The 12,322-nt window shown below is 44.0% G+C and overlaps 1 protein-coding gene across 3 annotated transcripts in view; it reads left to right on the forward strand.

The window, feature by feature from the left end:
* FRMD4A (FERM domain containing 4A) overlaps positions 1-12,322 on the forward strand; it is a 200,396-nt gene that overhangs the window by 111,617 nt on the left and 76,457 nt on the right. For all 3 annotated transcript variants that reach the window (XM_065743729.1, XM_065743730.1, XM_065743731.1), the window contains one exon: positions 5,408-5,500. In XM_065743729.1, coding sequence (XP_065599801.1) covers positions 5,408-5,500 — 93 coding nt within the window. The remainder of the gene's footprint in view (positions 1-5,407; positions 5,501-12,322) is intronic.

Genomic DNA, 12,322 nt, shown 5'->3' on the forward strand with positions numbered 1-12,322 from the left:
CCAGCTGCCTATTCTCTGAGTTAGTCATTTCTCATTATGACAGCTGTTCCCTCTAATCCTGTCCACTCTCCTCCACCTTAGTCTGCAAAACCATTTTCTGTATGGCAAATCAATAGGAAGACCCACATGCTTGCATAGTCTCAAAAAGCAAGAATGTCAAGGGCATGTGTTGGGTTCCTGGGACAGCTGAGTCAGCAGTAGTGCTCTCATTAGCCATCTCCTCTCTCCCGCTGAAGTGGCGGAGAAATTAGAATTATCTGCTGGAATAATTATTTTGGATTGAGTAATTATCCAGCTGCTGGATAATTGCACAGACATACCCACAGTGAGTTCAGCAGCAATCACCCCTCTAGAGACAATCCCTTTGGCAAGCACCTGCCTTGGGCAGCCTGAGGCCACCTCGGGACACAGATGTTGTGTGGAAGGATGCTCAGTGCCAGATACATGCAGAAGCAGGACCCAGATCACAGAAGAGCCCAGAGTCTGTGCCATCTCATTGACATGAGCAGCTCAGCCTGTAGCAGATCTCCAACCCAACACCAATCAATGAGATTTGTCCTCAAAGGAGGAGCAGGAGGAACTTCAAACAAATCATATTTCCTCCTCTATTGTAAAAAGCTTTGAAGAAATAGTAATTGTTTTATTTGAACATGGTAAAAAAATGTACTTAGGATGTTGGACTTGGTCTTAGAAACGAATGTCCTACATCAACTTCAGAAAGAACACCTGTTTGTATGTACCACAGATATTTACCTGTAACATGAAGTGGAAGTTAAAGGAATTCCTATTTTCAAAATTGGGGAAAACAATCTCTTACTGTTTGTTTTCAGAGTGCCTAATACAGTCTTATACCTGATGTAGACCAGAAGCACAAAGAGAAAGCTTTGTGATGCATGCCCTCGGGGGTTTTATTCTGTTTGCTCATCCTATTCCAATGAGTTTTCCCATTTCTTCCTTGAAAGTGGCCCATAACCAGCTGAAACAAGACAGGCCTGGTTCATAAATGCAGTTCGAGGTTGGCTAAATTGCAAGTTTAGGAAGAAGAAAAGCTACAAAAGTATGAAATCAATTCTTCTATTTAAGAGTAAAAGCTCTATAAGAGTAATTTATTTAGAAATGATTTGGACTGGGGATTTCCATTCATTAGTTGTGCTCTATCATGACAACCTGAGAAGAAAATCAATAGGAACAACCTTTGCGTTGGCGACTTAATAGGTTCTTGTGATAATATAGGGTCATTACTGTGTTCAGTGTGACTAAAATTAGATTGTCAGACTATTACGGAGGAGAAAATAACGCCTCCTATTTTAATGATCATAGGAACGCTTTATACGGTATGAGCCATTAACCGAGGGAGAGCATAGGTCAAAAAGGGTGTCCTTGAATAGCATGTGAGGCCAAGCTTCTCGTGAAGCCAGAAGATCTATATGGTGTTTGTTAAGAATGAAAAGCAGTGGGGAACAAGCCTTTTTCTAATTCAGCTGAGTACAAATCCCCGCTAGCTGCCCTTTCCCTTGGCACCAGCTCCTCCAGTACTCCATGAGAGCAAGACAGAGCGAGTCAGAGCAGGTTCCCCTTCTGTTCACCACAGAAGGCCCTTCTGGGCTAGGGACAAGTTTGCCATGTCCTTTGTTCATCCTTAGACATGTCACCAGCACCATGGAGAACTAGCTACTTCTGCATTGGACTGCTCCCCCTCTCTATGCATTTGGCAAAAGCTGCTGAAAATCATTTTACTGATGTCTGTCTTTCCTTTGCCAGAACAGAACAGGGCTGAGGCCCTAAATGTTTGCATTACACTTGTGCTAGAGACTGCAGTAATATGATAAGGTAACAACAGAGAGTGCTCTTACTCCACTGAGGATCTTATGTCCTGGGTGATAGCAAGAGAAGATTGTGATAAGATGGACAGCGGGGCACTGCATCTCCAGGATTTGGGGGAAAAAATTTCAACCCTCCAGCAATACAGCAAAACAAGAACTAGGGAGCAGGTGTCCCAAGTCCTGGCTGAGCATCCTGCCCAGTGGGTGGCAGAGCTCTTGGAATAATGTCCTGCTCTGGCATGGGACCATTTCCATTGTCACTGGGACCGTTGTTTTGCCTGATCTGTACAGCTAATCTCACACAGCTCCCTGAGCTCTTCCACTCCTGCAGAAAAATATTTCTGTAGAAAGATTAAGACCTTAAACGAGAAAACCTGTGAGCTTATATTTGTTGGGTTCTGTTCCTGTAGTGACTGGTGGAAATGGAAAATTGCATAAATGGTTTCTATTGCTTGATTTGGTCATTTTCAATATCCATTCCATTCAGCATGAGTTTGACACTGAAGGGGTGTGAGTTGGTTTATTTATTCCTAGTATCTTTGCAACACAAATGTATATGGATTCTCTTTGCAGGAAACTGGACGTGAACCAGTAGAACTGTATAAACAGGTCCGCCTGGAGGCAAAATATTCATTGATGTACTGCTCCTTTCTGAAAGCTCTGACAAAAGAAAACAGAAACCACTGCTTGCAATCAACAGCACAAACCTTGGGCACAAAAATCCATACTTAGTCTATAACCTAAATGGACCCAGTTTCTGTTTCTAAAAAACAATTATGTTTTTGTAATTGACACATCAGTTTAACTGCCAAGATGAGTACAAACTACAGAGAAAAAATGATCTGGCTTCCAATATTCAGCCTCCTCATAGGTCACGCAAAACTGTTTGCACCATTGTTTGTGAATACATTGACATAAATACCTAAATGAACAAATCGATGGAGATAATGAAACAAAAGCTATTTTGTGGCTGTAAATTGAACTGTAAGGGCAATTCAACTGGACACAGGCATGTATGAATGGGATCCAAATGCAAGCTGCCTAAATTGGTCCATGAGAACTACTGGGATTACTACATACCTAGAGTTATATGCCATACTTTTCCTTGTCTTACTTGGGATTGTGCTCCATGAATAGTCCTGCTGAAGACAGCAAGACAGCTTCCAGAGCAAAGTGTTTTGCGGTGTTGCAGCATAGGAGTTTGGCTCCCCGATCGACCACATTCACAGGCAGATGCCAGTGATTATTCACTGCTGCCGTTTTGTATGTGGCACACATGAATGCTAGAAAACAAGGAGTTAGATGACAATATGCAGTACAGAAGCCCTCGGTGATGAAAGCTTGTAAGTGGTAATTGAGTACAGTGAGCAATTAGCTCCTGGCAGTGATTTAAGTGACCTTCTGCCTCTGAAGGAGCTTTGGATTTATGCTCCGTGCAGCAGAGAGTAATGAAACTTTTCAAGCCAAAAACTCAGTGAACATGCACGTGTAACCTGGTATGCCCACATATACCAGATATTCTTTTTGGATTGACTGTATCAACTGTATTCTTCAGTTACAATGCAGAGAGATTGAAAAGAACAAGTTCTATTCCAAATATGAAATATTTGGGAGGGAATTTATTCTGTGCACCATGGCTTCTCAATACCTTGTTGCAGGTGTTAGGCAAACCCAGACACTTCTGTTGAATGAACACAGATGAAGACAGTATGTCCATTGTCAACAAATTTGTCTCCATAGGAACCTGTGTGCAACACCATCAGCCACGGGTGGCTGCTGCTTTGGTGACACAAATACAGATGGACAGGTTCAGGACAGGATATCAGGCTAAGAGTGTTCTCTCCTTGCTCTGACAGCATTTCTCACCCTGGCCTACATAGGTAGATGGCCTAGATAGATAAACATTCAGTTTGTACTTTGGGTCGGAGCAGGTGAGCATGACTAGTTTCCGTCTCCATGTGTCCTGAGCCTTTGCAATTAATTTCAGACTTTCTGAGTCGACTTAGGAGGACCCAAGAGGACAGCAAGGAGCTGCATCAGGGGGGCCAGGGGGTGTTAGGAATAGGATCTTCACCAGAGGGTGGTGGGCATGGAACAGGCTCAGTAGGTCAGCAGCAAGCAGGGCACAGATGATGTCCCAGTGGTCTCCAGTCAAGATCTACCTGATCCCTGCACTGCCCACATCCTTCTGCATCAGTGTAAGCCAGAGCAGTTGTACAGAAATTCAGATGGAACTCAGGTGGTCTGAAGCTTCCTATTTTCCCTTTCTTTTTCTAGAAAAAGTCTGGTTGCATTGCAAAAGGGCTGTTGTTGCTTAACTTCCAAGGGTGTTCCTCAGTTGCCCAAAGTACACACACTGCTGAGGAGCAGTGAGCAGACCCTTGGGAAAGCTGAGTGTGTTTGCTGACAGGGAGCATTACTAACACTTGTGGAAACACTGGAACTTAATTCAACACTTCTTTTTTTTTTTTTTTAATGAAGCCTACTTTTTTTTTTTTCATTTTGGTGGAATGAAGAATTAATCTTGAGGATTAGCATGAGCTGACGGATAGACGCTCAGGACATGTGAATTCCATTTCCTGCTTTATTTACTGCATGATTCTCCCCAGCATTGTTTCAGTTCTCTCCTCTTGCTTGTCTGCCTTCAGCAGAGTGCTGAAGGCAGGGACTACCTCTCCCTCTGCGTGAAATCTGGTCTGACTGAAATCAATAGCAAAATGTTCACAGGATGCAGCCCCAGCATCTCTGAAGGCAGCAGTGATTCTGGTTTCAGTGGGTCCTGAATTTCACCCTGTGTATTTCCACAGCACCTAATTTAAGAGGGTCTTTTTCTCAGCTGGGGAGTGTGATGCCCCTGTAATACAAACAACAGTATTTACAAAATCGTGCTCACCTGCACACAGCAGTTTACCACGTGAGGAACATGACAAGGAACAGAGCTGCTGCCCAGGAAAGCTTCCAGCTGCAAGGCACAAATGGATAAACTGGAGCTGAAAATAATAGCTACAGGTACCATCTAGGCAAAAGAAGAGCAGCATGTGGTAATTGAAGCTGAAATGTTTCGTGGAGCAGCTGTTTTTCAGGAGCTCTCAGAAGGAGGAAAAGCAAAGGCTGGGCAAACCTAGAGAGGCTACTGCAAGCATGTGGGTGGCAAATAAAGTTCCTGGGTCTGTACACAGACAGATTTAGCCTCGAGTGAAATATTGCAGGTATTGTGGAAACTCTTAACAGTAAGGATTTCTAATGAAAATCTTGACAGACTCTTAATGATACAACTGCTCTGGGGGGTTGTAATAAAAAGGTGAAGCTCATAACATTTTGGGCTGTCCTGCCTGGTTGGTGCTGCCAGCTTTCACTCTGACAGATTGAACTTTAGCTGTTCAATTCCCAGACTGAAATGTTGCCAGGATGCTATCGTCTCTATCCCTCAAAATATTTGCTGTGTGTTTTCCAAATATCATGCAGTAGCCAAGGGCAAACAGCATGCACTCCAGTTCATCTTTTGTAACACCTTAGACCTCATAGCAAAGAGCAACAAGAAGTGTCTCTGGTGCTGGGCTCACATCTGTCTCTTCTCTTGCCAGGGGACATCTGAACTGGCTTCAGCTGGACCGCAGGGTGCTGGAACATGACTTCCCAAAAAAGTCAGGCCCGGTTGTTTTGCACTTTTGTGTCAGGTAAGTGCACGACAGCAAACTCTTCCATTGGGATATAGAATCATAGAATTGTTTGAGTTGGAAGGGACCTTCAAAGGTCATCTAGTCCAACTCCCCTGCAATGAACACCTACAGCTAGATCAGGTGCCCAGAGCCCTTTCCAGGTATCTATATAGGTACGGATGAACTGTTTCCTAGAAGCCATGAAGCAGGGCTGACCATTTGTCACACCTGTGGGCATGTAGGCACCTTATGGAAGTTCCTTGTGATCTTCTCATCCCTGAAAACTCCTCTGACACACGTGTAAATTGGCAGTAGCCACAGTAATAGTATCAACACTAGTGTGAGTGAAGTTTTACGTCTTTCATGGATTTGTGGGTTTGAGTTTTGGAAAGTTCGAGCTGGGCAGGACCATGGAACAAAGACCTCTATCTGGTGGGACAGCCAACTGAAGGGAGGGTACTCACTTCTTCACCAACAAGCCAGCTGTTTCCCCTGGACTGTGCCTAGTCTGTGCATTATGTCAGGGACCAAATATATCCTCTTATAGCAGCATCATTGTTTGCCTTCTGGGTTCAACTATGATGTGGTGCAATGAGTAATCTCTAGTGACCAGTCTGGCTTTTGCACATGTGTAGGACTTACTTATAGACTAGTCTGAACCACAGTAGAAAGATTTTAATGAAAATTATACCAGTTTGGGGAAATTTCTTTTCATCTGGTAATTTTGCAGCAACTGTCAGTGATAGGTGATGCTAGAAAGCTGTTGATGTTCTTCTGTACACAGCATTTTGCCTCCAAGGGAGATATTTTCTGAGAAGACAAATCTGCCCTTGCAACTTTAAAACACCCTGTGAGAGGCTGGAGGTGGGATGGCATATGTACAAAATTAAGTTGGGGGTTTTGACTTACTTTTAATGTGTAGCTCATGTCTAGAACTAGCCAGTGCAGCATTACTGCATCTTTCTCTGTTAGCCTTTCCGCTCCAGTATTATATTACATCTGACATCACTCTCATTCATTCCATCATACCCATAAAAAATGAAGACTTACTTTTGAATTTCTTCCCCTGAGTGCAGCTTTTTTCCTGCACAGTGATTGCCATTCATTTAATTCCAATTACAACGAAGGATTCTCAGGAGAAGAGCCTCTTTGTTCTGTTATATCCCCATACTTGCACAGAGCCCCATGACTCCAGAACTGGTCTGCTGTGTCCCACAGGAGCAGGTTACTACATTACAGTTCAAGCCATAAGGACAAATCAAGAGCTGAACATTTCTATGTATAAAATCAAGTTAAGTGCAGATTGCAGGCGTACAGCTGCAAGGTGTGAAAGCCAGTGCTCCAGAGCCATTCTCATATTCATTTCAAAGACCATTCAGCAAGCATAAATATTGCCATCTGTATTATTCTATGAGAGCTGGCAGCAAAATGGAGACAAGTCATTCAAGTGGGATCTCAGCCAAGAGACATCTTAGAAGTATGGATCCATACAACATTTAGAAAATGAGTGACCTCTCCTGTTCCGGAATCATAATCTGTAAGAGAAAACCACAGGGGAAAAGTCAGCATTTAGTGGTTGAAAAAAGAAAGTGTGAATAGCACACCAAGTTTGGATTTATACTCTTATTTTTGATAGTAGTGATTGGATTGTCACATGGTCACATTTTTTAACGGATTAGAAGGCCGGATGCCTCATGAGTTAGGAATGGGCATTATCTTACACTGTTTTTTCTACTGCTTTTCCTTCCCTGATGATGTCAGATGCTAAAAAGACACTGAAAAAGCTTCCAAGCATGTAATAAGTTCCCATGTCCACCCCCGAATCTGATCTGAGTAGAAGGCAACTGGAGAAGAAACTGATCCTGGCCAGCTAGAAAAGCCTCATGTCTTTCACCCAGCAGTTTGAGTTCTGGAACTTATTCAAAGTCTGAAGAAAAGATTGTGAAGAGACCAACCAATGGGTAGGGATATATTTTGGTAGTCCAGGGGTGCTCAGTGGCTTACAAAACTACCCAACTCAGACCATAAACAAAACATTCCCTTTCCCCTGCCCACATGAAGTGGAAAAAAAGAGATAAGTAATGCTGTTTCTTTAAAGAGTTAGAAACGTGATAATTTTTAAGGAACTGGGTGCTCATGAAACCTACTGCATCACCTGTAAGGGGCTGCCTGTGTCCATAAGTACACTTCTTGCATTGCATCTCTCAAGAACTGCAGCAAGAAAAGCTTTGCTTGGTGCCAGGAGTCCCAACTCGGGAAATAGTAATTCAACTAACTGGATGTGCCAGATGTTCATTGCAGAAAAGGCTGTATCAGGATTTAGTAATCATGGGTTTTTTCCTCAAAACTAAGTAAATGTACAAATCAACCACACCGGGTAACAACTGAAGACATGAGGCTTCAGGCAAGAACAGTATATGGTAGTTTGTGAAGAGGAGAACCTACAGAGGAACAATTTTCACCTTTTATGTGACTATCAAATTGCTTTTACCCTTCACTTGCCTGCAGCACTGTTGATGGGCAACATGCCCACCATTTAGATTACACTAAAAGTACTTTTAAACCAAAACACACCTTTTATGTCAAGGTTTCTTGGAAGAACCTTAATGTGTGTAGGAAGTTTCACAAGCTTCACAGTGACATTCTCCTCCCTTCCTTCAATCTCTTCAGCACTGTTGAAGCTTTATCTTTTGTCACACATTTCCTTGGAGCTTGCTGAGCACTGATGTCCGGTGTCTTCACTCTCTTCTGTAATCAAAGACCAAAAATTTCACAGCACTATCAAAGGAGGAGTATTTTATAAGGACATCCTTAGCATCAGTTCGGGCAGAATGGCTGCTGCCCTTGGACACCTGCATAACTAACTGTAGTCTTTGTTGTCACCTTGTGCTTCTCTGGAGCTTTCCACTGAGAACAACACAGGGATCTAGGAAGCAGCAGGATTGCTCGGGCAGCTGTGAACTGCACCACGTCTATCCTTGTGCAGTATTATTTTATGAGACTCTTTGCTAATATCTATTTATATGGTTTTAAAGCCATACAGAAAGCAAGAGGGGAGTGTGTGCAAGCACCTTGCAGGGGAAAGTGGGACAACTGACAGTGAGATGGGAGTGTTGTTTGTTCTCATCTCTGAATTAGCTTCTTGGGTTGCAAGATGCACTGGTCACTTGGTTGTGGGTGAAACTCATTCCCTGTCTCCTCTTTGCGATGAAGGAAGGAGGGGTTGTTCGATTGATTTTACAGAAGTGTTCTGAGATCAGAGGAGGACAGAGAAATTATACCTAACAACATGAACTGCACAGCAAAGGGAGGAACCTAAGTAACGTGTGGAGACCCAGGCAGCAAAGAGGTTGAAGGAAAGCAGAGGTAGCAGGGTTTCAGATAAAGGTTGCTATGCTTTTGACAGGGAAGGAGGCATTTTGCTCTGGTTCACATGGGCAGAAGAAAGGCAAAATTACTCCTTTTGTGTAAATCTTTGAAGTGAGAAAGGACTGGAGCACAGACATGCTGTTTGTTCATGGAAAGCAAAGTTGGCCTAGATTTGCAGAGAATTCTCATCCTCAAACAATGGCCTTGTGGGATTAGCAATCTTTAGCTAGGGAACCATCAGCATGAGTCTGATTTCTTTATCTTCTGAGTGTTTGTCCTGCTGTTAATTTATATGAAAAAGCTCAGCAAATAAAATTCATTTCACTGGTGGACCTTCTGCCAGGAATGCATACACCCATTCTCAGGGTGTCTCCACCAGTTAGACAGTAACAGCTCACTGCAGAAGTTGTCATGCTGAATGAGAGCAACTCTCATGCAGGATGGTTTTTCTTCCAGAAAGTGATAGAAAAGAATGTTAAATAAATCCTCAGTATTCAAATACGCTGCGGGGCAGTGCATTTGTCTCTAAGGCCATGCAGTATTCCCACGGAGGAATGTCTGTGTCCAGCGACATCTGGCATGTGTTCATACACAGTGGCTGTGCTGAAGTCAGCATAGGAGCTCTGGGGGCTCATGTCCCTTAATATTGAACTCAGACCCTCTGCCAGTTCACCACAGTTACTAGAGAACAAAGTGGCCTTAAATAAGAGGCCAGCACTGGAACACAGGGTGCAACACTCATGTTTTCGTTAACCTGATGGAATGCAGCTCTGTTTGCACCATCCTTGAACTTGGCCTGAGGTAGGTGGGACAGAAGTCTGAGATGGGACTCGCCACAACAAACCTGAGACACTTACGTGGTCAACTATTCTGTATCAGGATTTATCACCAGAGCATCTTCCCAGAAATAGGCACTTTTTAGGAACAGTTCCTCCAACCTGGTTCTAGATGACTACTTTGGAATTCAGTAAGTCGTACTCTAAAATAGCTACTTCTCTTTCCTGATCATATCTGCCTCTTTTCACTCTTCTTCAATGAGTGCTTCAACTGGAGCCTATAAATTCAGATTATTTCAAATGTGCTCATCATAGCCAGTGCTGAGGAGATATTCCCTATCTACAGAGCTCTGCCTGGCTACCCGAATAGAAGAGGACTGGATTTCAGCTGACAATGGGGCCTAAGGCTTCAGTTTTTCAGACTCCTGCATATTAAGTCTTTACACAGTATTCTGATAGATGGTGAGAGGTCTGGAGCACTAGCCTTATGAGGAGCAGCTGAGGGAACTCTGGAGAAGAGGAGGCTCAGGGGAGAACTTATTGCTCCCTACACCTGCCTGAAAGGAGGTTGTGGTTAAGTGGGGGTCAGCCTCTTCTCCCACATAACTAGCAATAGGACAAGAGGGATGTAGTTCCACAGCATGCTGCTCACAACGTGCCTGGATCACTCACACAACAATACCAACACGCTGTGGCTCTGCGTGCCACTCATTTCCAGCCAGCTTCACTTGACTCCAAGAAATCAGATTAAGGGGTGGTGATGACAGCAGGCTGCGGGGGCAGGAAGAGCTGAACAGGCCACACCAAATTAAACAGCGCAATTTATTTGTCTTGCACATAATGGGCTTTATTCCTCCATCTATAAGCTTCCCCATTAGAGATGGGTCTGTGGGGCCCCATTCATTACCTTGCTTCAGGCAGAAAAGAAGGGGATAGAGAAGCTGTAGGACCTCTGGTGTTTTACCCTGCATGGGGAGCTGCAAGGAGGATAGTGCTGGACCCCACTAGCCATGGGGTTTGATCATTCAAGGAGTGTCTGGAGAACTGCTCTGAGATGTTTAATCCCATTGGGATGCAGTCTTCCCTCTAAGCAGTCTCTCCCACCTGCTCTCATTACCAGCACAGGGACACTAACTCACTGCACCAGGCTCTCAGGCAGTTTATGCTACATACAAAGAGGAGACAGAGAGCCATCTACCACTCACGTTATATCTCTGCAGTTCAGAGCACTGCTGGGATACCGTAGAAATGGAAGCAAAAAAGCAGAATTTTAACTGCATAACCAGGCCAACACAACCAAGCTGCTTTCAGGGCTTCTGTCTAAAAAGTCTGGCAAAGCTGCACCATACTCCAGATCTCCCTGCACAGCATTAATCTGGCTGGTTGATGTGCATCAGCTGTATGCATGCAGAGGGGAAAGATCTGCAAAGCCCTTCCTCCCACCCAGTTGCAGTGTATAAATACAGCCGCTCAGACCTTGTTTGTGCTGGAAGACAAGGCTCCCTGCAGACAATTTATTGCAGCCTTCCCAGGGTGGCCCCCTGCTCTGTTCACCAGGGGGAAGGTGTAATAAATTGCCTGCGGGGAGGCTTTGCTCCTTGGAGTCTCTTTAGAGATATGAGAAACTTCTGTCCAGTCGGAAGATTTACTTGTGTGAAGTCTGACCTTTGCTTGAGGAAGGGAACTAATGGGGTTCTGCTACTTAGCACACAGCTCTGAGCGAAGCCATCCATTACACACACATCTTAATAGCAGTCTGGCTCTTGAGTCTCATAATATTATTTCTGTTTTCTGCTTAACTAGGAATATATTTGTATAAGTGTGCTGTGTTTAGAGAAGGGGATAAGCTGTTTTTCCTTTGCATGCAGCCACCCGAGGGGAAAGAAAATCAACATCCTAAGAATTTGTTATTTTGAGACACATTTTGAATGCGTTGATGCTGGAAGCACTGTCTTGTCTAATTTTGGCAAGCATTTAGACAGCATGATAGGTACTGTGCAAAAATGATGGATACTGTCAGTATAAGACTTGTACCTAATTTGGATCAAGGAGCAATGGCTGTATTGATGCCTACACACAGATTCTCCAACTGGTTCAAAGTCATACAGGCATCATTTCCATTTTCTTTGCAATTTGTGCATTTATGCACTCGTGGGTGTGATCTGCTGTCACCAGTGAAGCAAGCAGAAAAGTCTGCTATGAGAAACCCCACCACAGTAGCATTGAACACAGTGCTGGAAGGGTAGGTGCAGTGAGCAGGTAAACCCCATGCCAAACTTCATAGCCAAATCATAGTTCTGTGGGCTGCTGATAACATGGTGGAAAGGCTGGATAGGTTTCTACTCCTAAAGTGGTTCAAGGTCCTAAAATTAAAGATGACCCACAGATACAGATGGGTGGTGTTATGCAAAAAGTACAGCCAACGAATTACCTCTAACACCAAGATGTTGCTCTTGGTAAGGATCACAGAGCACTCAGAGCTGGGCTGGAGCTCAGGAGAGTGTGGAAATTCCCTGGTGGCTGAGGGAGAGGAGGGGAAGAAGACAGTACACTGCCGTGATTTGATCACTGCTCTCACTTCACACCTGGGACAAAAAGCCACATCATCCCAAGCCAAGCAGAGCTGCAACAGCCTTTTTGTATGAAGCTGCACTTCTCTGCCAAGCTAAGCTCCACAGGACATTTCAGGGTGAAG

This window comes from Cyrtonyx montezumae, unplaced genomic scaffold, assembly GCF_038088225.1.
Source record: "Cyrtonyx montezumae isolate F1298 unplaced genomic scaffold, pur_monq_1.0 scaffold_3, whole genome shotgun sequence".
Lineage (NCBI taxonomy): Eukaryota > Metazoa > Chordata > Aves > Galliformes > Odontophoridae > Cyrtonyx > Cyrtonyx montezumae.